The sequence below is a fragment of the Rissa tridactyla genome, chromosome 1, assembly GCF_028500815.1.
Source record: "Rissa tridactyla isolate bRisTri1 chromosome 1, bRisTri1.patW.cur.20221130, whole genome shotgun sequence".
Classification (NCBI taxonomy): Eukaryota; Metazoa; Chordata; class Aves; order Charadriiformes; family Laridae; genus Rissa; species Rissa tridactyla.
The window spans coordinates 94342416-94369434 of record NC_071466.1 but is presented as its reverse complement, the minus strand read 5'-3'; the positions used below and the strand labels follow the sequence as shown (position 1 = coordinate 94369434).

The following is a 27019-nucleotide window of genomic DNA, read 5'->3' as shown; positions in this document are numbered from 1 at the left end:
GGCGGGGACCGGGGCTGCCCAGTCCCCGCTGTCCCCCCACCGCCCGGCACGGCCCGGCACGGCCCCCCGCGACACCCTTCGCTTCCACGCGTGACGCCCGGCCACACGCACGATCGCGGGGCCGCCGGGCGGACCGGTGCCCCCTCCCTCCCGCCCGCCCTCTCTCCCTCCCCTCCGGCGGGGCCGGGGATGGAGGGGTCGGGCGGCTGCCGGCGGGGGGAAAGTTGCCCAAACTTCTCCCCGGAGGGGCGGGGCGGAGCGGAGCCGGCAAGGGCCTCGCCCCCGGCCCCGGCGCACACGGCACGGCGGCTCCCGCCCCTTCCCCGGCGGAGCATGGGCCCGACCCGGCCTCGCCGCGGCCGCCACCTCCCCCGGCAGGGGCGGGCAGGGGGAGGAGCGCGTCGGGCCGGGCCGGGCGGTGCCGGGGGGGGGAACGAGGGGGGGGCTGCTGCACCTGATACACCGGGGCGGGAGCGCGGCGAAAGAGAGAGGGAGGGAGCGGCGCTGCCCGCCGCCTGCGAACGCCTCTCCCCGCCGTTAGTCAGCGCTGGTCTCGCTGCTTCTCCCTTCTCCCGCCCCTTCTGCGCGGAGCTGGGCTTTCGCTCCTGTTCCCCTCGGGGCCGGCGGCAGCGCGTCCTCCTCTTCCTCCTCCTCCTTCCCCCTGGGCCCCATGGCTTCGGCCGGCAGCGGCATGGAGGAGGTGCGCGTCTCGGTGCTGACCCCGCTGAAGCTGGTGGGGCTGGTGTGCATCTTCCTGGCGCTGTGCCTGGACCTGGGAGCCGTGCTCAGCCCCGCCTGGGTGACGGCGGACCACCAGTACTACTTGTCCCTGTGGGAGTCCTGCCGCAAGCCCGGCAACTTGGACAGCTGGCTCTGCGAGTCGACGCTGCACAGCGGTGAGATACGGCTGCCCCGGGACCCGCCCCGGCTCCGCTCCCTCCCCCGCCGGCAGCACCCTGACCCCCCAGCCGCCCTCTGCCTGGCCGCTGCCCCGTCCCTCCTTCGGCCCTTTCTGCCTCCCCCCTCCCCCGCTTCCCGCTCCCCCGGCCTCACCCCGAGCGCTGAGACTTACCGCTAACACCCCCCCACCCCCCGTGCCCTGGCTGCCCCGCCAGCATCACCCGAGCCGCCGCTCCTTCATCCCCCTTTCCCCCCGGCACTGTGTCACAGCCCCTTCCCGGGGCCATCCCACCACCCCGAGTCGGAGCAGTGCCCGGGGCCCTGCCCCGCCACCCACCGCTCCCCCTAGGGCTCCTTGTCTCGCCCGCTGCCGCCCCGCACCTCCTCCCGGCACCTTTGTCCTCCCGCCCTCCGCGCCCCTCCCGTTCCCGAGCTGCTTCGTCCATCCTCCTCATCCTCCTCCCCGCTTCCCCGGTCCCGCCGCTCGCTCTCCCTGTCCTCCTCATCCTCCTCCCTGCCTCCCCGGTCCCGCCGCTCGCCCTCCCCGGGCTGCGCGGCCCCGGCCCCGCTTCTCCCCGGCTGGCGGGTTGGGGGGAAGGTGGCGGCGGTCTGTGTGCATGGCGAGTTCTGGGGGTGGGAGGCACTGGGAGTCCCCGCTCGCCTCGTCCCTCTGCCAGCGAGGCGGTCTGGGGCGCAGGAGAGACGTGAGGTTGGCTTCTGTGAGCGAAAGGGGTGGATGATTTCCTATCTGGCTGATTTCATGTGTGCCTTTGAGTCTGTTTTCACGAAACATTCCGGGTTTGGACTAGTTCTGATGATTTTTCCAAGTGGCAGTCCTTTTCGTATAGTGAGAAGCTGTTGGGGATCAAGGATCTTATAATTTACACACACCCCCCTCCACCCCTATCCCCCGAAGTCACTAGTCGTGGAAAGCTGGGGTTTCCTAACCAAAAGCGATCGCTATTTTGTCCCGAGTGAGGCCGCCTGGGCTCTGGCTCTGGCTCGCTCTCTGTCCCCCTGGTTGTGCTTGTGTGTGGCTTTCTCTAGCAAGTACTGATCTTCCCATCGCCTTTCATACTCCTCCGCCTTCTTGCCACAATCCCTCTTTCGATTTCTTGCTGCTCATTCGTTCTTCAGCTTTCTAGGTCTTTGGTCATAGATTATTTTTTTATTATTATTATTTTTTAATGTCATTTCACTATTGCTTGGAGTAGTAAAAAAAAAAAAAGGTTGTGAGTGATAAAAACAAGCTGCCTGTTGAATATTTTTCAGTAAATTCTTTTGTGGTACCACAATTGTTTAGGTTTTCGTGGTTTGTTTTATTTACTTTATGCCTGATAGCAACTTCTGGAGTCCCAACAGAAACAGTGACAAATGAAGCCAGCCTCTTCCCCCCCCACCCCCCGGCCCTTTTTCGTCCCCATCCCTGTCCTCCCCACACACATGCTTGCATGGCTAAATCATCCATTTGGATCGCTGTGCTCTCCGGTTGGGTAAATCATCCAGAGACAAGATGTTTCTTTTGGGAAAGAAGGCAAGGGGCTGGCTGTATATTCTAGATGCTTTCCTTTCTCCTTGCTTCTCTGAAATCCTTGTATAGGTTCTGGGAAATAACTGATCTCTGCTTGAGTAGAAATTGCACAGGTTCCTTTGCTGCTGTGCTCCCCCCCCCCCCTTTTTTTTTTTTCCTGTTGTTGTGTGGAGTAATATTTGAGGGTTTGAATGTTGTTTGGGGTTTTGTTTTAAATCATGTAATGCCAAAATGACTTGTAAAGAAATGTCGGTTTCAATCAGTTACCAGGGCATCTACACAAACTTTGGAGAGCTTTCTTTTCCTTCCCCAGTATAAATGGAAATTTATGTAGGAATGTCAGCTTCTACGTGTCTCCTTAGCAACGTGAATCCTTTGCCCCTTCTCCCTGTCTCCTGAAATAGTATCCCCTTGATTGCAGAAAGACTTTTCAGATGGCTTGAATGAGAACCTGCTCCAAATCCCGCCCCCCCTCCCCCCCAACCTCCGCACATGCTTTATTGGGCTCCCCCCTCAATCCATCTCCCCCCCCCACGCATGCGTGTGTACATACACACACACACGCAGAAGTGGGACAATAAGAAAGCAGGACAGCTTATGGAATGGCCTTAAAAAGACGCTAATCTCTCTTGTTGCTTTATTGGTCACCTGTCTGTCGATGGGAAGGTGGAAGATGAATGGGTGAGCACGGAAAGGAATGAAATGTGGTTTTGTTTGGATACTGAGTGCTGAAAATTTGCCCTCTCCTGGTGTTTTCTTCTAGCCTGTGCAACAATTCCTGCCTGTCCAGTTTTATTCAAGTTTCTTGAATGAGCTTTACTTATTTTCCTTAGATACTTTCCACTCAAGTGGAGCCAGGTTTCACAAGCTGCTGGAGAAGAAGTGAATGATTGTTTTATTTGAGGTGACTGGAATAAACCCTTCATTTTCCTCATGTTTGGCACACAATGCTGTACTCAGAGGAGACCTGAAATACGAGAAACTGTACTGTTCTCCCTTTGCCTTCTGTGTTACGGTTCCCATTAAAATCAATGGGAAGGCTCCCAGTAAGTTCACCAAGTTGGATTGGGCTCGTATTCGAGACCATTTTGTGTGCTTGCCTTAGTATTTGAAGTGCACTTTCCTCCTACGTCAAGAATATAGCAAGCGGTATATTTTGGAGAGAGTAGAGAGCTCCCACAGGGAAAGCTCTTTTAGCTTGATACCGGTGCAAGCAGCTTTGCAGCTAGCTAGCTGTGAAAAGCTGTAGTACACACAGGAAAAAGGCATCTGCACCCATGGTTTTAAGAGATTTACTTCATCATCCCTTGAAGGAGAGCACCTCAAGTGGCACCATCAAGGGCAAGCTCATGTTAGAAACTGTTAAAGCATATTCGAGGCTTAATTAAAAACCTTTGTTGTAATTAGATGTAGGACCCCTGACTGCTATCAAAAGGGCAACTTAGTAGTGGAAAGCAGAGGGAAATGTACAGAGCATTATTACATTGGCTGTTATAGCAGGAGATAATCCCTCTCGGTTTTCCTTGAGATTTGCTAGTGGTTGGAGTATGTGTTCTTGCACTGTTTTGAGGGCTTTTTGTGTAGCTTGCAAACGATCCTTTGCTCTTGCACTGCTTTTAAAGTTGTGTGAGTGCTTCATGATACTGCTGGTTCAAGTATGTAAAATAGTCAAACTAATTTTTAGGAATCTGAAGATTATATCTTATCTTAATTTACTTTTCCTCTTTTTGAGTCTTTAGGGTTTATGTAAATCACCTATTCAGTTTTTTTCCTCGTAATTGCAGGAGCAGGAAAGTTATTCTTGCATATCCCTTGTCTGCCTCTTCCCATGATGAAATTCTAAAATTCCCACTAATAGCGACTTCAGGAGCTGAAAAACTAACAAAGTTGCCAGTATGGAAAGCTTCGTGATAAAATCTTGAGATCCAGCAATGCTGCTTTACAGTTTCACCAGCTGTCTGGGCATAAAATTATTTTCTATGATCAAAGCTTAACTTGGCTAATGCACAAGTTGTCTTTAAGTCAGCTGTATTTTAAACTCATGTGCTAAACTAAAAAAAAAAAAAAAAAACCAACTTGCAGGGTTTGGAGTGTTCCTTTGGTGTCTCGAAACAAAATTTTTTTTTTAGACCTCATTTGAAGTGGTTTATGTTTAATTTGTGATGGTTCATTTGCAGATTTATCAGGAGTTGAGAGTTATGTATGAATATTTATTTCTATCGCAGCATCTGCCTAAAATTAAATGTATCTTTTGTACGATGGTGTGTTCTGTCTGTACGTGTACAGGTAGTTATCTTCTTCCTGCAGAATTAATAACAGTAAATTTGAATGTATGCAATAGACTGCAGCCATTATAGTTCTTTAAATCAAAGATATGTAAATATGATGTGGAAGACATAAATGGTTCCATAGAATCTGATCCACAGGTAAACGTTGTGTGTTTTGGCTTTGATACATGTATATGCTATTCATAGAAAACAATGGCTCCTTCTCAGCATTTCAGTTTATTGTGAAAATAGCATATATAAAAGTACGTTTGAATGGTTTCATACTGGTTAACTATACTGAATCTGATTTATGGGGGGGGGGGGGAGGATCTGACTTGGTAACTTCTCAACCTGTGTATGTGTTTATGCAATATTCAGTTTTCTATAAGGTCATTATACTCTTAAGAACTGTCCATGAATGTTTAAAAGACAGAACAATATCAAGGAAGTAAGTGCAACACAGTCTCTGTATATGTTGAAACTTAGTGGCAAACACCATAAAGGTAAACTTAACTTACAGCATAATGCAGTAAAATAACTTGAGTCTATTTTTATGCTTATAATTCTGTTTTAATTTATTTTTAAAATAAAGCATCAGAGGCTGCTCATTTGGTAGCACTTGAAGGGGTTTAACCTTAATTATACATTAGATGCAGATACGTGAATTAACATGGCTCAATAGTCTTGGATGGTATCTGCTTGTTTTGAATCTAAGGAGTTGTTCCAAGGGGAAATTGCTTAGCTCAAAAGCAGCTTCCTCATTAGAAGATCTGGATCATTGCTCAGAGTTGATGTTGACACATATTTGTAAGAAGCTCAGCAAGGCTGATAGTTTGCTATAAGATGTCATAAGAAGAACAAGTGTAATTTTATTAAGTCTGAAGAAAGTGGCTTATACAATGTAAGGAGCAATTAATAAAACATTCCTTCTGGTTTTGAAAACTGTAGTCTGTTGTTTTGCATAGTGCTCTCTTTAATAGTCGTCCCCAACACTTCATATATAAAATCAAAAGCCACGCTACTTCAAACTCACCGTCTAAGATCCTGAGCAAGCTGAGCTAACTTTGAAGTTGAGTCTGACTTGGAGATTAGCCCTGCTTTCCATGGGGACCTGGACTAGATGACCTCCAGAGGTCCTTCTCAACCAAAATTATTCTGTGATTCTATGATGACTGATACTCTGTTTATGCCTGGTATCTTCCTGGCTCCTTCAATGTGTTCAAAATGCCTTGAATTTGTTAACTACCTGTCACAGTAGCCCCAGATAGACTGTTTTAAGGTACGCTCCCTCTTTTACAAATGGACCTGTTATTTTAGCCTCAGATGTCCAAAGGCCATGCTCTGTGGGCACAGCAGATCCCACTGTTCAGTAGTCTGGAACTTTTAGTAGGATGGAGGCTTTCACCCACCCTCTCCAACCAGCTAAGAGATGTGGTTACAGCACATCTGTGTGTACTGCACACTGTGGGTTTATCTGATCAGATCAAGAGCAACATACATTTTGTCATTGATAATACTCGTTTTTTTGTTTTTTTTTTTAAAAGGAAGACTTCCAGCCTTAGCAGGCTATTGGTACTGCTGTTGTTCATTGCAGTTTTAAAATCATTAATGTATCCTGTTGCTTTAAGTCTTGTTTATTTAATAAAGAAGTCTTGCACCAGTAAGTGAAAAGATGTTCCTTGTGTTAGGAATGATATAAGTGGTTTAAATATTTGATGAGATTTTATATTTAGAATCATGTAGAGAGTAACCTTGCCTCTGTTACTGATTTGTGGCCAAAGATGACCACATAAGATTCAAGGTAACAACCAGGTGCTCTTATGTGTTTTCACTTGTTCCATTTCTATAATATAAGGGCCATCATTTTGATGGGAAGTACTCCTTGAACTATTTTAAATGCTAATTGTTTTTCTGAAGGAACAGTGGAACGAGTTTTGAAAATTGCAAAAGATTGCCAGTTTGCTTGAAGAGCATCGGTAACTGTGCGAAATAATTACATTCCCGCTCCAATATGAAGTGTAATTCTTCCTTCTTCAGATTGCTAAAATGTAGTAGTATATATAGAAGAGGTCAGAAAAGGTGAGCTTTTCTTGAAAAGCTTGTGTAACACATCTCCCACACTTCTCTCCTAATGACATAATTCTAAGATTTCCAGGTTTTTGTGAGGTTCTTGGAGTTGTGGGTGTGTGTTTTGTTGTTTGGTTTTTTTTCTTGAATGAGTGAATATCCAATAATTAAAATGCCACAGTAGTGAGCTCGTCTCAGAAGAATGCCTTGTATCCAATGGAAGAAGTGCCTGAGAACAGGCTGTACTATTCTGTGAATGAATTATAGATTACATGACTTTCTGTAATGCTGTGCTTGTCTTGAAGTCCTCTGTTGGCGAAAGTGATGTGCGATGCATGTTGCCTTTAAATAATAAAATAAAGATCTATATAATGGCAGCACTTAACTCTTTATTTGAAGGTGCACTTCATTTAACGGATTTTACGCCATGATTTTAGAAATACAGGCAGGCTACGGCTCAGAGAGCAGCTGTACAAAAAAACCCTCAAAGTGTATATATTTTGTATAAATAAGGAATGTAAGCTTTAATCTTCAGGAGAGATGTGTGTCGTGGGCAGATGTGCAAGCACCTGCTATGTTTCAAGTTGCTCGTACATCTGTAACCCGCCCAGGCATTAGACTGTCTTGTCTTGCAAAATCTGTCCTCTTTGCACAACAGCAGAGTTGCTTACCATAATTTTATTGCTTTTGTTGTTCCGGGCGATCTCCTGTAGAGACAGGAGATAAAACTTGGGGTGGTGTCAAAGCGCACAGAAAGTTTGGGTCCGGCAGTCTCGGGGCCACACACAGTCTTATGGACACGGCAGCTGAAAGGGAGACATCAGGCAGATTAATGCCATCTGTATCTTAGGAGATACTGCCATAGAGTTGATCCTGAGAAACTGAGACCATTTCTTCTTTGTGTGCTGCTCTCTTCTCTGGGAACCAAACTATCCCCCGTGTGCCCAGTGGCACCTTCAGGTGGAAGGCAGGAGAGCTCTGCTTGCCATTGAAAGGTGAGTGGAGCCTGCACCACGGCTGCCTAGTGAGTCCCCCTACCATGCAAGCGCATCCTTCCCAGGCTGAGGAAGGTGGGTGGTAGAGCACCTACTGCCCAGAGCATCCTGCCAGCGGGCTGTTATCTTGCCTGGAATGGAGCTGGCCTCTTCCCCTCTGATCATGGTTATCTTGCTGTGGAGGGAAGGAAAGCCGTGGGAGGAGCCTGAGCAAGAGGGATGCAATTCTGTAGGTGGCTGCAAAGGACTTTTCCCTCGACTCTGAGAGCCCTGAGTCTGGTCTACCTTGTGCTTGGCACTCTTTAGATGTTGGTGGAAAGGTTTGTAAACAGCACTGAAAAGGTGGAAGGGACCAATTAGGTAAGAGGCACTTCAAAGCAAGACTCAGATTTGGGTTCCCTCCTACCTGGTTGTTCACAGACCCTATGGATCTCATGTTTGTCTTTTTCCAGCTTGGGTCTAGCAGACGGAAGACCTTTCAGTCTACCCTAGTGGTTAAGAAATTCCTCTGGGCAATGGGAGCAGAGGTTCAAGTCTGGAGTTGGAGCTGGGAAGCAAAGACCTTGCAGTTTCTGAGAAGTCCTCTAGCCCCTGGTATATTGCAGCTAATTACTCAGCTGCCATCGTTAGCCATTAGCATCATTCTGTGTCTCAGCAAGACATAGGTGGACCTGGGTTTGTCCTAGTTAGCTGTTTTTTGGACACGTCTCTGGGCTTGTTCTCTTTTCCTTTGACTGTCTCTAAATGACTTTCCACGCGGCATCAGGAACACTAAATCATCCTACAAGCGTCTTGTACAGTAAATGGAAAGTGACTGATGCCTTCTGTGGAGCCTCTGAATCGTCCTTAGGAGGCACTTAGGGATTTTCGCACCCAGCATAAAATGCTCAAATTTCTTTTTGGGTGTTGTCAGAATCCTGGTGAATTAGAGCTGTGAGAAAGCCTTCACTGTTAAGCCCACCTGTGTTGTGCAGGACTTGGATTATCGAGGGCTTTGTCCTGCATGCTGCTGTGTGTGGACGAAGACCGATTTCTTAGGTAATAGCTCAGTGCATAAATCTCCTCTTGAAGAAGCAGCAGAAAATGTCTTTTTTTTTTTTTCTCTTCCACAAACAGCTTCTTTTTAACGTATCTGTGACCTCACATAATATTTCATGTGTTCAAATTCATGGCTTTCAGAAGAAAGCCTTGTTGTAGCGTGTTTGAGTTCAGTCTGAAGGAAATTCTGCATTCAGCCGCAGCTGGCTGGTTCCCACAGCTCTGGTAACGCTTTTTAGGTGTCTCAGTACTTCGAGGATACACGCACAAGCATTTTCGTACTTTAGAAAAATCTTATTCTCAATCAATAAAATAAGAAGAAAATGTAAAAGCCTGAGTATGTCTGTGCAGCAGCTAGCAGTAGTAGTCATACTAGACAAACTGACAATGAGGACAAAATATTTATTTATTGTGATTTTTGTACAAGGCTCCACTGTGGAAATCTGGGGCTAGAGCAACTTACTGGAGGTTTGGTATGGATCCTGCCAGGAAGCGCTTCTCTCTGCAGTGTGCAGAAGTGTATGCTACAGGGTCTCAAAACTCTATACTTGTGGGCTGGCTGTACGAGAGTGGAGGAGTGTGGACCGAGTAACGTATGGACAGTGGGCTTCCCGGATTTAGCCAGTATTCCCTTATCCAGAGCAGAAGTCATCTGAGCAGCTCCTTAAAAACCCATCATTTTGGCTCAGGTGAGGTTCCAAAGGACTGACTTCTCTGTGGAATAATTTTATGTGAGAACTTAAGGGTGACTGCAGTACTTATTTTGCGCTCGGTATTTCCACTGAATTCAGTGGAGCTTGGCCTTACACAGAAGTGTGTGCATCTGGTCGTGCTGAAGGAAGAGGAAGTCTTACTGACCGTGCAACAAATGCACTTCTCAAAACTAGATTCTACCTTTCTGGTTTTATATAATCACTACACTTTTAAAACTTTCATTGGCTATTTGATGGCTAAGTTGATGAGTGTTTATAAACTTAGAAATAGTTTTGAATATGAAGCAATTAGGATTATCTCTAGCTATCTTATTTATCTTAGTTGATTGTTATGACATTCAGTGGGTTATATTTAATTTTCTATGCGTGGGTGCCTCAACTTTCTATGCTTTGTTTGACATGTTCTTTCAAATTCATTATTCTTGAATTTGAATGCGGTATTACAACTTCTAAGAATACTTATTGGCTGAGGGCAGATAAGTGGAAGCTTTGCAATGAATCAGAAAAACTTACCTAAGAGTGTTGTTCTGTTTTGTTGCTTACCAAGGTTTTGTTTAGTGCTAGAAGGTCAGTTGTTACCTTCATCGTGTAACAGCTGCGTGCATTTTCTTACTTCAGCCTCCATGAGAGGACTTGGTGGAGAACCATTGTTTGAAAGAAAGGAATACTTAATTGTTTCTTAAGAGATTAATTCAGTTCACTTGCTTCATTTGAAAGAGCCATATACACAAATGTTTCACATATTCCACAATATGTTTGCATGTCTACAACTTCTTTTACTGTATGTCATGGTTTGGGCCAGATTGGACAATAGCGAGACGACAGACAAAATGTTTAATTTTGGGGGAGCTTGCTGAAAACTATGAAATCTATGACAATGCTAGCCTTTTGCATTGGTCTTTCTTGTGTTAAGAAATGACCTATTTATTAAAAGAAACATTTCAGAACTTTGAGATGTTTTCTTCTTCTGTTATGGCTTTTCCTGATTTTATGCTAGTACTGAAGTATTATTTCGCCCAAGAAATAGAGCAGATAGAGCTGCTCTTAATTAAAAATGAATATACGGCTTAAAGCCTTAAGTCATTTCATTTTGGGGGGAAGAGGGGAGGAGAGTCACACATTTCAATGTGCAATTAACACTGTGATTCTGTATCATGAGGAAACAGGCAGAATTTCCAAGGAGCAATGAGACCAAGCTGTCCTTACAAAAAGGCACTGACTTACTTATGTATGAGACGTTAACTGAAAAGGAACATTATCATCATGGTTTGGGGGTTTGTTTATTTTTTTACTAAAGATGGTAATTTTTATAAATTTTACACCATATATATTTTGAAAAAATCTGTTAAGTACCGAGGTTCGTATTTATATATATTTCCAAATATTCAAATCCACATCCCTAAACTAATAGGAAAAATGTTGTAATAAAAATTATGCAAACGCTACCATCGCCGTCAGAACTGCAGTATGTATTTCCCATGGCTATAGACATTGTGATGCTTCTTGTGCAGTAGAAACACGTGTTTGGATTTTCAGACCTAAAAATAGTATATATGAAGTGAGGGTTTTTGTAAGAAATCTTATCTTGAGTTACTTAATGACTGTCAAAATGTATTCATTCTAGTTGTTCAGATGGGATAGGTGACAGCATCAGTGTAGTTCTTAACATATTGCTGAGATCGTGAACACTGAAAAAATCTGAAGTCATGCTTTCTGTTGACACTACAGTTATAAACCAGCAAAGCAACTTAATTTGGGCATGACTGTGAGATGAAAGGGCTTTTTAAAATCTAAAAGTTTATTAGGATTTGTAGAAGTGCAATTTTAGTAGTTCCTGACATTTTTCTTAGATAGTGGATGTATAGTGTAAATAAATTGTAGTGATGTATAGCGAAAAATACTGATGTACATTCTTAAAGTGTAACCAGATTGTGTTTTGAATCCAGGAAACTAATAATGATCATCTATAAGGTCCCATTTTGCTCATGTTTATGCACGTTTTCTATCTCTAAGAACAAGCAGCCTCGCTGAACTGCCAAGGCTCCTGAACTGAGTATAGTAACTTATTTGCAAGATTGGTGCGTGCCTAGAAATGGTGCAAGTATACTTTGGATACTCTAAAGTAGGCTTATGGCGTTTATGTTCTGTGTACCAATAACACTATGTAACAGAGCAACCTGCTGTTCCCGTTTTGATGCTGTGTGTTATAAATCACTCCTGGGTAGTCCGAGGAAAACTACGGATTTTTATTGTAGAAAACTGTGTTTGCTGTATGTGGTTATATTGTTGTAGCTATCTAACTTACAGGGTGTTCTTCCTTCAGAGGCAGCGATTCGATTTTCTTTGGATGTTTCTTTTCTTTTGTGTAAAGTCCAGTGGCCTGGATTTTTTCTTAAAAAATAATTGCTGTTAAGTACAAGGCCCATGCAGAAGGTTTTACTTCCTTAATCCAACATAAGCTTTATTTTGTCACCAGATTAAATGGCTTTCAGAATTGAAAGTTAAGATTTTTCTAAGATGACAAGGAGATTTAAACATGTAGTTTCCATGGTAGTCAACATAGGAAAATTCATTCCAGTATTCTTTGTGCACTAACGCCTGACCTTCATGATGTTCTTTAACCAGAATCCTTCTCAGCTGCAGCTCAAGGTAGAGGCTGGTGGCATTGTATGCTCTTGTAAACAGAGGCTGGAGGTAAAGTAGAGAGGCAATTCCAGACATTGTGGCCCAGAGCACAACGTTCAGCACCTGATCCTCAGCTAGTAGTGAGGAACATTAAGACTCTCAGTTTTTTTGCCACTGTCAACATCACTGAGTAGGTTCTCTTAGTCAAGAAATTATTTTGTTTTAAGCCAGATCTTTTTTAGTTGGGAGTGTAGGTGTTTTCCAACACTGATTTGTCCTTCTACCTCCCACGTCAAAACTATAGTAAGGTAGTCTGTCTATTTTTTAACCTTTCCAAAGTCCATAGATATATCTGTCGTGGAAGCTAAATTATATTCTAACCCCACACTCCTATCATCTTTGCCTTAGTTATTTTCACTTGTTTGGTGGTCTTGCCAATGTGGTTTTGGAAAGCAATAGGACACTCAACTTTTTTTTCCATTTAGTTGAAAGGTGTGCAGCATTGGAGTAGTGTTTGCATTAGACTTCGGTGTCTGATCAATGTGAAGACAACATTTAATATTTTATTATTTGTAGTGGCTTTCAAAAATCTTAGTTTCTGAGTTTTCCCATCTGGCACTTTGATTTATTTCATCAATTTTGTATGGCTTTTAACTTTGGGGCGATATGGATTTATGTGTCTAGTCTTTGTATCTGTGTAATTTTCTAGTGCAAGGATTCCTTTCATGTTGTTCCAAAGTGGTCCATTCTGTTTATTTATTTCTGTATTTTATATCTGTAATGCACTCTGATATTGGAAGAATACTTTCTAAATCATCAGTACACTAACCACTTGGTGTTTCTGAAGGATCATGGCAACATTAAAAACCACTCTTCATAACATTCCCGTCCATAACTAAAATCGCATTTCCAACCCAATAATAGTAAAGCAGTGGGACACAGCAAACTGACGTTAAAGCTTGCATGCTTAAGGCAGGAGAAAGATTGTTCCCAGCCTTGGTGTTTGGTCCAGTAAGAAAACAAGGAGTTAAAAGAGCTTGGAAGGTCGAGTACTTAGTAATTAAAGTATTAGTAAACATGACCGGTTTTCTAAAAAGAATGAAAATGAATGTGTGTACTTGCACCAGCACACCTTTAAAATGACTTTCTCGTTTAGCAATGCATTTATACCTCTTCTGTTCGCTTTCTTCTTTTAATCTCCTTCATCCTTTTTCATATAGTATACGAAGGCTTTGTGGTGCTAATGGCTGACAGCCTTCCATTCCCAAACCCCACAGCTGCACTGTCAGTACCTTCAGCAGCTTAGCTCCCTCTTGAAGCTGGATGTACTGTTTTTTTCAAACACGGAATTTTGCTCTTTTTGAAAAGAGAATGTGGATTTTTGTTGTTCTTCTTATTTTAGTAACCTTAAGATCTCCAAATTTATTTTGGAAATAATTAATCTTATTTTCTTTGAATTGTGTAACACATTCGGCCATTTTGTTCCAAATATCATATGGATTGCTAGTATTTTCAAAGTAATGAGATGCATTGGATCCATAGGTCTTTTTTCCACAAGCTGAGTTTAGATGATCTTCCTTGAACTACTATTTAGTAGTCATAAACAGTAAATAGTGATCTGAATCTTTTTGTTGATGCCCGTTATTGCAGAGAGGCAAGGTCTTAAATACTGTTTTGCAAGGAGAGACAGCACGAAGCCTGTGCCTTTCTAAAATCCTACAGATGCTTTTAAGTTAGATCTTTGATGCTGTATAGACCCGTGGTGGCCATCAGCTTGCAAATGGATTTTGTTTTATATGGTATAAGACAGCAAGGATGTTGTTTGTAACTGCATCCATTATGTATGAAAATAACTAGAAAATACACTGGGCCAAGTCCAGAAGTTGCTCTGGGGAGAAGAAAAGAAAAACTGACACTTTAGGATAACCAATGTTTTAAAACAGGCTTCGGATTTGACTCAGTCTACATCTAATGATCAGTACTGCCTTTATAAGGGCTTAACTTTCACCTTTTTTAGTGTTGAAAATGATTTATTTTTTATTCCTTCGAGCATCTCTTTACCTTAGTTTTGTTATTCATATTATGTGTCCTTGGTACTTCCCAAGTGAGGTGTGTATGTGACGATCCTCCATGCATTTCCCTTCCTATGTCACCCTAATCAGCTCAAACAGAGGTTTGACTTTCATCTGTGGGAAAGGTACGACAGACTGGGGTCAGCTAACACACGCTAGCTAATCCTGACCCAGCCTCAATTGCTCATTCTAAATTGGACAAAACCAGGGGACCAAATCATTCAGTCTTACCTGAGCCAAAATCCCAGCGAGGCCAACTAAGCCTTGGAAAAGCGTGGGAGGTTGCGGCACTTTGCTCCTGAGTTGCATCTGTTGTATAAAGGTGTTTCACTAATTAGGAGAAAAGGAATCCAAAGCCCAGTTGTTTATTTACCGGAGCTGTGATGCAGACTCCTCATATTCTGCTGTTTCTGCCTATGGGCTTGTTTTACTGAAATTGTACTATTATTTTTTCCCCCCCTCTCTTTTTCACCCCTAGACTGGCAGATAGCTACTCTAGCTCTGCTGTTGGGTGGTGCTGCCATCATTCTCATCGCTTTCCTGGTTGGGTTGATCTCTATCTGCGTGGGATCTCGGAGGCGGTTCTACAGACCAGTCGCAGTCATGCTCTTTGCTGCAGGTAAGCAGATTACTGGCACCATTATGAAAATTTCATGAGAGCAGCTTCACTTTTGTGAAGGAAGACGTGCCTTGTTCTGCATACTAATTCAGAGGCATTTGGTTTACTTCTGTGTTAACTCCGGTGAGGTTTTTCAGGATACCGGTTCCGCACAGCATCAGTCATTTTTGCAGTTGCACATAATGGTTCATAAACAATTATTTATTTGCATTATATTTATTGTTTTGTGACATACATGCAGCAGGGGCAACTACAGAGGATAAATCTCAAAGTACTATTTTTAGTCTGTGACTTTGTGCTGCTTGATGTCCCCATTTTTATTCTTCATACAAAGCCATTTCTGTTATTTTAATGTTCTTGCTTTTACAATTTTAAAACAGGATAATTAACGCTCAAATGTCAACCCTTGAAGCCCTACATGTGAAAATAAATAGGATTGTGTTGCAAGGTGTTTATGTATGCCTCTGTGCCACGAGGAATTCATTTTATTGTGTCAGCTTGCTTGCTTGGTTATTAATTTACCAAGCTGTCACAGTTCAGTCCCTGTTTGGTTTTAAAAACATGAAAATGGAACAGTTTATATAGACTATCACAAAATCTTAAGGGAGACCTATGAATCTGAATTGTCCGTAAGACTGGTCTAGTGAGGTATAATTACAATATCAAATCATTTCCTTTTGTACACGCTGGTGTTTTGGGGCTTAGTCAGCACTGGTGTTTCTGTTTCTCCTGAGACTCACCGAGCATGGTTCACCTTCATCCTGTCACTCATTTCTGCATTGGAACCAGGAGCTTAAGCCCCTTCAGATAGCACGTAATGAAGAGGATGACAGAACCTAGTCTTTGGGATGTATTAAAAAAAAAGCCACTTACAAGGAAGGATGTGAAAAGATAACGGGCGCAGAATTTGCAGGGTATTGAGGGATGAAACAAAGCTCCAGGGAAGGCTCCTGCTGCCCCCTGCTGTTAACGATATTTTGATTGAGCCACAGCTCTTTAAGATGCACTTTTATTTGCTCAAGAAATGTTGGTAGGTTGTATTTCGCTTGCTTTTAGCAAATGAATGCAACCTTGGCTCGGATTTCCTGAGCGGAAATCGTATCTTTTTGTTCTATGTGTCGTATTGCTTGCTAGGTTGAATGAATAAAGGCACTGGTGCCATTATATTAAAATTTAGTATTAATTCTGAGGTTATAAAGCATGCTGGGCAATTAACTTTGGAAATGGGGTTATTGAATTTCTGTAGTGGTTCCTTATTTGGATTTTGACTTAATTTCTTGTAACAATGTGTCAATAACTTAGTGTATGGCTGAACAATTACTGTCTTGCCATATTGCTTATATAGTATATAGCAAAGTTTGTACTAAAAAAAAAAAAAAAGAAAGCAAAAAAAAATTGTCAAATCCCACTGTTTTTCTTAATGCTTAATCTATTTTCCTCTGCATAAAAGTAGTTCTGGTCTTTACTACAAAAGTTAGGAAGGAAGGGACATTTAAAGCTTACTTGGGTCAAAAAAGGAAAATACCTTGGTGCTTTATCTCATGAGTGGTGTTCATCTCTTTCCTTTGCCTCTGTGTGTGTGTATATGCACATGTATTTTAAATAGCCATGACCTGAAGCATATAAGAAGAAGAGAGATGTTGAGGCCAAGACAGCCTACCCCATTCTTCTTCATTATCTGGCAATTCTGAGGAGAATCCTTTTTGGGACTTGATGCTGACATTGTTAGTGTCATTTCCTACAGATCTTATCTTGGATGGCAGCTATTTTTAGAGGTGAATATGGACTGGCATATCTTGGAAGAATTACGGAAAGGGTCTTCTACTGAAAAGCGGAAAATTAAGATTGCAGCACAGTTGAATTTGTGACTTATGCATCTGTCCATGGATTCAAACCTTCACCTGTGGATTTCACAGAAGATCTTTGAGGATAAAACCTGCCCCAGCCTGTGAATCTGCTGACAAGACCAAGTATTCTGTATGACTCTGGTTAAGACTCTACCAGCTGCCTCTGCAGGAAGGACATAGGATGAATTGCCCAGAGATAGTTAATGATCTGTGTGAGTGTCAGGTAGAAACCATCACTGTGTGGGAGAAAGGAAAAAATGGAAAAGTGGTTTCCAGGCACTTTAGTACCAAAACAGTTGGCTCCAGGTTTTTTTTTTTCTTCTAGTTTTGATTTTTTTGTTGTTGTTGTTTTTTTCTCAGCTTCAGATTTCAGTTAGCGACTCTGTAGGTGAGGAAGAAGATTGACTGACTAGGACTGGAAGACTTGAAAAAGCAAAGGGACAAAAAGATAACACAACCTAGATACTGAGAATAAGCCAGCAAGTGATCAACGGATGTGAATGTGTTTAAAATATGTACTGTCAGCTCTGTCTAATGGGGAGAGGGACCGGAATACCTCAAGTAATGGAAAAATGTGCAGCAGTTGCAGGACGCTCTTGTGTGGAGCCACCTTGGCTCATACAGCTCTTCCCAGCATTTCTGGTTCTAGTAGAGGTCACTAGTTTATGTACTTGCTGGGGCATCTTAGTGCTCATGAACCAAACTGTCCCTGAAAGCTGCATCCTCAAAAATACAAGCTCGCAAACTTGTCGGTGTAGGAGTCTCATGATGTGGTTACCAGATAACTGAGTGCTAACTGAGCTTTAATTTAGGGGTAGAAAGAGGAAGTGCAATTGTTGAAAGTCCGTAAAAGCAAACAAAAAGGTAATTTAAAAGACACTTGCCTTCTGGGGCTATGTTTCACCAATGTTTGGAAGAATAGCCTGTTGAGGTTAGTAAGCTTTTAACACATTTCACAGGATGCTTTTACATATAAGCTAGGGAAACAGTGGCTAAGTGAAAGTATTGGAGGTGAGACAGTAAAAAAAAAAATGATGGCAGATAATATTTGGAGAATACTTAGAGGATCTGTCTTTCCATTCTGACAGAGAGTCAAAGCACAGTCTGGCTGGATTGCATCCTGAGTTCTGTGCTATTACCTATTTTCATAATGATGGGGAAGATAGAATAAAAGGCTACTTGTCAGAGTTTACAATGCAGCTAGAAAAAATTGCAGATACATTGGAGGACAGAATCTGATTTTGAGAAATTGATAGAATGGTCTGAAAAAGTAGGACTGACTTCAGTAGGATGTAGCGCAAGTTGCTACAGGGCAGCAAAAAGAACCATAGCATCAAAGAAGTAATGATAGGAAAGATACTCTGTAGGTCATGTAGTCCAACCGTCTTGTTGAGGCAGGAAAATCGCTAACACTAGGTCAATCAGCTGCAGCTTTGGCTGGACCAGTCTCGAAGAACTCCAAGGATGAAGATTCCACAACCTCTCCGAGCATATTGTCCTGGTGCCATACTACCCTCCTTATGATATTTCTTTCTTTCCTGATGTCCATCCTCAATTTCTGAAACTGAGATTTGTGTCCATTGCTGTTACCTTAGGTTACCTGACACTGCAAAGAGGAGGTGGTAGGTTTTTTTCTGTTGAGGCTGCAGCTACATTTTTGGCTAACTGTAGGATGGTTTGAAATAGGTCCTTATCCACCGTCTCATGAGTCTAAAGAAACCTAGCTCCCTCATCCTCCTCTTAAGGATGATTTGCTCTAGGATTCTGATTATCTTGGCAGCTCTTTGGACCCTTGTCCTTAGTTGGTGAATCCATGTTGGCTACCAATTGCTGCTTTGTTCTGCATGTGCTTGGTGGTGGATTCCAAGAGGATGTACTCCATAATGTTTCCAGGGATCGAATTGAGGCTGACCAGCCTATAATTCTGTGTATTTTTCACTTCTAGCCTTTTTAAAGATTGACACAACATTAACCATTTTCCATTCATCTGAATATCTCCTGGTCAGTGTTTTTGCGTAGGTGATAGGGGGCCCAAGATCACATTGGCCAACTCTTTCATCATCATTGGGTCAATTCCATCTGTCCCCATAGATATGGTTGCAACTTTAAATCATCCCTAACTTGCTCCTGCACTGCTGACACCCTCCTAAACCATGCCACTTAGAGGTTTTGGAGAGTGTGTCATGGTGCATCATCTGTCACTAGTCTGACTTTCCTGTCCATCATGATATAAATATGTTTTCTGAACTACACTTTGCAACTAATGCACCTGTGGAAATCCTTCTTTATTACCCTTTTTGCCATTTCCCAGCTTAATGTTGGGCTCCAGCTGGGCTTCAAACTTCCTGATTTTCTATCTAAGTATCAAAACAGTGCTTTTATACTCCCCTCTCATTGTCTGTCCTTGTTTCCTGCTCCTGTGTGCCCCTTTTCTTGCACATTCATTGAGAAACTCCCTGTTTGACCAGCTGGGCCTCCTGCTGAAATTCCTGGCCTTCCTGTGTAGCGGGCTGGTCTGTTCTTGAGCTAACAATATTTTCAAAATCAGCACGGAGCCCCTCTCTCTTCATGCTGCTTCCCAATTAATTGCACAGGTTGTATTAAGTACAAACAGCTTTCTAGTTAGCAGTTGCATGTGTGTTAATCTTTGAAACAGCAACTGAGCAGGAGGAATGGTGTAGAGAACAGAAATACAGAACTTAGTAGACAGCAGCACTGCTTCAATAAATATAGACCAATTAGAAAGCCACATTGTAAGGTTTTCTGGACAGCAAAACTGTTATAGTCAAACATTTGAACAAGGAAAAAAAAATTACATTTTCCTAGTTTGAAAGCATTTGTTGTGGTTTTTGCATGTTTAATATGGTGAGTACATATAATTGCATATATTTTGTGTAAATGGAACAAAACTAGTATTCTTGTTCCTGTGCAATTGTCTTGCAAGCATCATAGTGCTAGTCATAAAAATGAGTCTAAACTTGAAGTGAATAGTCTAGTTTGAGATGACTAGTCTTTTTTGAGTAGCATGTTGAAGTGGAATTTATTTTTTTTCAAGGTTTCTTTTACAGCCTTTTTTTCTACAGAAAAAGGCTAGTGCTTTTGAAGAAACGTAATACATACACTTCCTATAAGCAGGTCAAAATAGCATGAAGTTCCTTTAAATTCATTGGAAGCAGATCAGTAGTTGCAAGTATTGGTTTTAACATCTTTTTTGGGTCATACTGGTCATTTTTCATAGCTTCACTAACTGTTGTTTCTAGCCTACACAGGTCTCTTCCCCCTTTACAGGGAGCAACAATGATTAGAGGCAAAAAAAGTGCAAAGCAAGGGCAGTATTATGCAGTGTAGTTGTTTCCACCGGCCAGTTGCTGCCAGCACTTTCTTTGAGTTTTTCAGTAGTGTAGCTGGGCCAGTAGTAGCAAAAGCAGGAACCCTCACTGCAAAAATGTCTAAAATGCCTGTTGTGGGTGTTGCTCCTTTAGCCGCATGTTCCTCTTCCAACAGAATCACTCTTCTGTTTTGTTTTGACAAGTCCAATCTGTAAAATAGAATTCAGCATACTTCATGTGTTAGATTGAGGGAAGATGGAGAGCTTCCTTGGTTGGCACTTGACGTGCACACAACAGAGCAATTCCTGGGTTGACTCAGCAGAGATGCTGCGGCCCCAGTTTGGGAAGCCACTGAAGAACTTGCTTATATCCATCCATCTCAGGAAATCCTTTTTGACTTTGAATGGTCTTAAAGATGTGTCTGAAAGCTGAGCATATGTTCAGGTATTTTTGAGTGTAATGATGCTCTCATTATACAGAATTGGAATGCATAATCTTTTCATAAGTGTAGGCGCTTCCCCTAGTGTACCCTGTCAAAATTTCTCCAGTGTTGCGCAGTGTTTTGCGAGCTGGCATACAAAAAATATATTAAAATGGAATAACGTGAAGTAACACTTCAATAACTTTAGGATTAAAAAAATCCTGTGGATTTTAGTATCCACATCAGAAAATCCACTATGTAAACATTATTCAGATTGCCAGTCTCAAGTAAGAGTCCAAAGACTAGTCTGTAGGCTAAGTGGACGGGGAGGGGAGAAGAACTTTTCAATGAGTGTTTTGTAAAGTGTTATCACCAAGGATGAGTAGTGAACATTGGAAATCGTTTCCCCATACCAGTCTCCATCCAGATGACAGGAGAGCGTTAGTCTCCGGAGCTAATGAAAGGTGCCAGTCTGACAACACTAAAGAGTGCGTGGGGGACTTAAAAGGCAAATGAGAGATTTTGTGCAAAGTGTTCAAGCAATAGGAGAATACAATTAATGTTATTTTCCTGTCATTTCTTAGTGAAATTTCAGAAGGCCTTCTGTAGTCCGAAGCAGTCTTCCTTTCTGTTATCCACTGGCATTTTATATTGGCGCTGGCTTTATAACAATTCTCTAAATAGCGTTCGTTCTTCTTACGATACCTGATAAAGTGTAAAAAATGACCCAGTCAGTGTTAAAGAAAGTAGTTATTATGGCATTACGTTGCATACCATTGGACTTTCATCAGCATATGTCTCAGGCCTGCAAATACTTAAGCACGTGCTTAACTTTGTGGATGTGCCCACCGTGACTGTAATCTGGGGGCTGGGGTGGCTTCCAGAGGCAGCCACGTGCTGAAGTCTTTACAAATCGCTAGTGTAAAATGCTGGAAGGGAGCGTTGCCATAAGGCCATATCATATATTTGAGGGGCAAAAAGGATGTTTTGTACATTCCTCTGATGTTTTGCCCTTTGTGGGTGGCAGAACTAGAGGCCTGAAGAATCCCTACATCATACAGCTTGTTCATGTCTTCAAACCAAGTGTAATTTTCACCTGCTTACTTTGGAAACTCTTGTCCCAATTTTCTGTTAACAGTGCGCCTGAATTTAAAAGAGAATGGATGACGATGAGACTGAAATCTTCTTGTGAAAACTGGGGTTTTTCATCTGTGTATTTTCCTTTTCAGGTTACTGTATGTGGTTTTTTTTGATGTAGCACAATAATTAACAGGTTTGCTGAATTCCACGCGGCAGATGTGTGGATCAGGCTGCAGATCTGGCTCTCTCAGAGGCAGTGCTGTAGAGAGTAATGATTTTTAAGCTTTTTACTGCCTTGGATTTGATCTGTTTTGTTAGCTTTTTTTCATCACGAGGCATTTCTGACCCACCCCCTAAATTCGTAATAATAATAAATTCGTAATGGCAATGTTTTGCCAGTTGGAAGTTTAGTGACTGTTCAGACTTTATAGATTCCTTGGTATTCTGTGTAACAATATCATTAATTCTGATTACAGTACACAGTAATGCATATGAAAAATGTAATTCAGTGAGTCTCTACTGAACATAAATAAGTATCAACTACTACAATGAATTATTTCTAGGCTATTAAATTATTTGATTCTGAGCTATATTTCTTAATATTCGTTTATTCTTGATTCTCATTTTGACTTATTTATAAGGGTTTTAGAACAAGTGTTTGTTTATTCTTGCTTCTCATTTTGACTTATTTATAATAGCTATAGAACAAGTGATCTTAGTTTTGTTATTATGGAAGGAGAAATGACTGCAAACCGAAATACAAAGGAGAGACAGAAAAGAATTGGGAAAAGATTGCTTTCGTTGTTTATTTCATGGACACCTGAAAAATCATCATTATACCATAGCAATAACATTTGTTCATCAAAGAGGGAATACGGAGGAACTGCTCTGTTCTCTGTCAATGAAACGAAGGTGATTTTTTCTTCAAAAGGAGCAGTACTTACAAGCTAAAAATGCACCAAGAGCATTTTAAATGTGAATTTTAGTTATGTGATGTTTTCCTCGTTTTATGGAAATTAATTAAGGCTTCTTCTGACATTTGTTGGTTTTTTTTCTCTTTCAGTTGTTCTTCAGGTCTGCAGCTTAGTCCTTTACCCAATCAAGTTCATCGAAACGGTCAGCTTGAAAATATACCATGAGTTCAACTGGGGCTATGGCCTGGCTTGGGGCGCAACTATATTTTCATTTGGGGGTGCCATTCTTTATTGCCTGAACCCTAAGAACTATGAAGACTATTACTAGGATCGTTTAATGGAAAGAAAAATAACAAAAGGATTACCCCATCTTTTCTAACTCACAGTTTTTTTAGAACACTTGTGGAGCACCAAACAGTCTGCTCTGTTGATAAAATAGCCTTTGCCTTTTGGGTGTGAACACTATAACCAGCTTTTCCAACCATTTAAAAGAACTGCAAACACTAGGATTGCTGATCTTACATAGGCAGATGCTGCAAGCTGCTGATACATAAGCTTCATTTTTCCTGACAACAAGCAAAAGGATCTACGTGACACCGATCATTGTGAGAAAACTAGTTGGAATGAGAATGCAACGCCAGCATCTGCTATTGCCTTCAGGGGAGCAGCTGGTATAGGCTCCATTTAGAAGTTTCCCTGTATCATAGCGGATTCAGATGTCTGATAAGCAGGCAATGGCATCTTGTACAATAGGCTGTGTTGGCCCCTTGTTACTTGCTCAAAAAAGCTCTTAAGGAATTAGTTGCAAGCGACTGTGTTGAGGGCAGTGAATGTAACTGGTTAATGACTGGTCTGATATCTGCATTCAACAGTCTTCTGGGAGAATAATAATTAAAAAAAACCCAACAAGCCACTAACCGCACAGGATTTCATGAATTGGTAATCGACATCACCGTGCCAGCTGTAGCAGATTGTTGAAGGAAGTCCAAACCCGGAGACATGTGCTTCTGACTGTGTAGTTGGAAGTTGTCTCAGCTCTGAGTGTTTTGCTGGGAGGGTGGAAGTAAGGGGGGGGTGGAAAAAGACCTGATCTGTCCCCGAGGCATCTAAAATGCATGAACGAATTGCAGTTGTCCTAAGTACCCGTTTAACTTCATGAAAAGAATGCATATGGAACAAGTTCAGTTATATTTTTGAAAGATATTTGTTAGTATAAATGAATATATATAGTACAAATACAAATGCAGAGGGAGAGAGACAATTCGTCTTAAAATTGTAATATGAGCTGTGATGCAGTGGTTAAAATACTAACTTTGTACACATTCTTGAGAGTCTTGGATTGGTACCCCCAATTACGGCTGTTGTTGCAAAATAAACATAAAATGGTTTGTCTTCTGTATATGCCCTTGTACAGACTCTGTGTTATGGGAAATGCTTAAAAGTTCACATCAAGTTAAGGTAGAACTGGACGAAATAACTATTTGCTATTCCATGTGTAATCTAGTAATTACTAAAAATTGTTTTCTAAGGCTGTTGTAATGAAAAAACTGCCATTTTTTAAAATCTGGTTAGGTTGCAAGTGTCTCTGATCATCAAGAATGCAGCTGAGACCCCATCATGTCCATCTTAAAGCATTAGCACTGCAGGAGGTAATCTCTTGTTTATAAAAGCTGAGTTTACAATGGACTGGCTGGTGATTATGTACATCTAATTACTCCTTGCTTAGTATGTTTCCCACTTAAAACATCCAGAGACTGTACACGTGAAATGAAACCCAAGATAAAATAGTGAGAACTTTTACATGAACTTAATCCGCATCACTTTTATTTTTGTTTATGATTTGCTTATTTGGATATTTTAAATTAATTATGAGCATATTTTTATACAATTCTAATCTTTAGAAATGACTATTTTTTTTAATGGAGAAATTTAAAATATATTCTGTGTGAACCTCTGCAGAAGCAGGTATGCTGGGGTTGCACGCCCACCTCTATACCAATGGATTTGCTGGTGCTGTGGAAAAGGCTGCTGAATGACTCGATGTTGAGACCGCATCTACGGTGTTAATGCCTGGGCCACTGTTCACAAGGCACAGAGGTTCTGCGGCCACCGTGGGACCACAGGGCTGCCTTTAGGGGGTTGTTGTGAAAGTATTGCTGACGTACGGAGATGGTTTATAAAACTCTGGGGCTCTCGAGTTAAATCTTTACTGCCATGGCAGAATATTCCGTGTCAGCAGTCTTTCCAGGACCAGTGGTGATTAATTAGATTAGAGGGAGCAAAATGATAGCTTGACTTGGAAGGGATTGTATGGCAATGCCTGGAGAACAAAAAGGATGGGAGGAAAAATTATGTCTACTTGTTTCACAGGTGCCAGAGAGCATTTGTAACTCTGCTTTTTTTCCTGAGACTGGCTTAAGGCGGATATTCAGTATATAGTTAACTCTGTATCTTTCTGAACAGCTGTGTAGTTCTGCTTTTATTTAGCAGCATGGAGAACATTGTAGTTTGGCATGGGAATTAGGTTTACGTAGAGAAGCCCACTGTGAGAAGATGTCTGTACCTTTCTAGGAGAACAGTGTTTCGGTGCTGATGTTGCGCAGCACTTTGCCTGCGCTGACAAGAAGGTGCAGTGCTGGACCCGTATCATTTCTACTAATTTATCAAGTAGTTTTTCTTTATGTAGAGTTTGAGCGAAAACAAACGTCAGGCCTAAGGCATATACATATTAATGGCATGCACTCCAAAAGTCACCCAGCTCTTAATATGAAAGATGTTCAGGCAAAAAAAAATCTACAAACGTGCATGCCCAAAGACAAGGTTCTTCATTCATATTTGAGTCAGAGATCTGATTTTCAGTCTCAACGCCTGCATTTCCTCTTGAAGATGATGCAGTCTATTACGACTCTCAAACTCCTCAGGTCCTTTGCGTTTGGGTGTCTAGGATTGGTTTAGGTACCTACCTTTAGCTTAGGTTGCTACTGCCATTTCTTTTTTTTCCCCCTTACCATTGCCAATTTCAGCAAGCATTCTGTTTCTCGGCACTGAACTAAAAGTAAATACGGCATTACACTGATTTTTTTTTTTCCAGCCACAAAAAGGATACATATCTGTGTCTTGACTGTACGTACGACAAATCCATCATTTTGTACGTTGTGCTTGTGTCATGCCACCATTACTTCAGTTGTTTGGTTTTATCTCACTGGCAGGATGATTCTCTCACACAACAAATCCATTTTTTTTCTTCTAAATATATATGAATAAATATATATATATAGCAAACTTGCAAGCAGGGCTAGTTATTTGTATTTTTTAAGCTTAAAGTATACCGTCCGGTGCTGACAAGTACCTAGCACCTCTTCTGGATTTCTTGCACAACTTCGTTTAGCTTTTGTAAATTTTAAAAACAAATATAGAGACACCTGTGTGTTTGAAATATAAATGATATATATGGATTAGCATGTAACTGTATATTATTAAACATGCAATGAACTGGCTGGTAAGTGAAGTCTAATCTTATGGCTAGCAATGTAATTTATTCAGACTGTATTTTTGTACAGAGCAGTGCACACTAACCTATTGCCTCTGTGTCCTCTATAATGCCTAAAACTGTGCCTAGAAATTTCATTTCTGTCTTTAAAGGAAAAAAAAAAAAAGAGAACTAAATGCTTCATGTTGTTGATGGTTTTTCTGATGTTGTTCTTTATTTATTTTTGAGAAGTGTATGGTATGTTTATTAAATGAATCCATCAAAATATGGTTTGTTTTAAATGGTCATTGTTAGCAGGGAAAGACATTTTTTTTATCAAGACTTTTAAGTTTGCAGTTTTAATACCATTTCTGCATTTCACGATTTTCGTAGCTTACATGAAGTTATATGTGAAAAGGTAACTGAAATAAAAAAAATTGTTACGCTAACCAAGTGTGCCTGTTTTGCTCCGAGTGGAATATATATGTACGCAGCTGAATCTGGCCCTGGTTTTCTGGTGGGCAGGCTGAGAAGGAACAGTCTGCTTAGGCTGATGAATACGCTGGTATTCCGTTACCATGCTAAAGGGTTCTTATCAAAATACACAGGGGGAGAAAGGGAGAGGTGCAGGATCTTGCTGATGTAACCCCTCCCTCTCACCTGGCCATAGAACAGGTGTCTGGGTGTCACAGAGCCCATACTGCCTTTAGAAATATGGAAGTAATTGTCACCTCAGAAAACCAAATTGCTTTTAATGTGGTAAATAACAAGGCCATGTGTTGAAACAGGAATCTATACTGAGCGCCTTGTTCCAGTGGGGGAATTTATTCATTATATACAGGTTTCTTTTTTGCAATAACATTTTTCCATTTTGATTCTGAAAGCCGGGTTACTTTTCACCTTGAAAAAAACCAGATACTGGTTTTGAACCTGAAAAGTGGTGTTGCAAAAAATGGAAAACCATGTTTAAAACATTAAGGATGTGATACTCTGTGTTGTTTTGACTGGTAACATACTGTTATCCTCTGCATTTCTGGGTCCATCTCAGGTGAGCAGGCAGCAGCGTGGAGAAGACGGCTGCCAGCAGAAAGCGATAGGAGAATTGAGGGGAGAAGCCTTGGCTTCAGTGGAC

At 41.7% G+C, this 27019-nt stretch overlaps 1 protein-coding gene across 1 annotated transcript; it reads left to right on the top strand.

The window, feature by feature from the left end:
* The first annotated feature begins 450 nt into the window (after positions 1-450).
* On the top strand, positions 451-26336 carry TMEM47 (transmembrane protein 47). The gene is made up of 3 exons (XM_054188322.1): positions 451-896; positions 14687-14827; positions 22568-26336. Exons 1-3 carry the CDS (start codon positions 671-673, stop codon positions 22744-22746), a joined length of 546 nt encoding a protein of 181 aa, XP_054044297.1. The 5' UTR covers positions 451-670; the 3' UTR covers positions 22747-26336.
* The last annotated feature ends 683 nt before the right edge of the window (positions 26337-27019 follow it).

What these genes read in the sequence shown, in the direction of transcription:
- TMEM47 (XM_054188322.1), top strand. Translation starts at nt 671, where the DNA reads ATGGCTTCGGCCGGCAGCGGCATGGAGGAGGTGCGCGTCTCGGTGCTG. An exon ending in CGAGTCGACGCTGCACAGCG is followed by an intron (nt 897 to 14,686) that starts GTGAGATACGGC and finishes TTTCACCCCTAG; the next exon opens with ACTGGCAGATAGCTACTCTA. An exon ending in AGTCATGCTCTTTGCTGCAG is followed by an intron (nt 14,828 to 22,567) that starts GTAAGCAGATTA and finishes TTTCTCTTTCAG; the next exon opens with TTGTTCTTCAGGTCTGCAGC.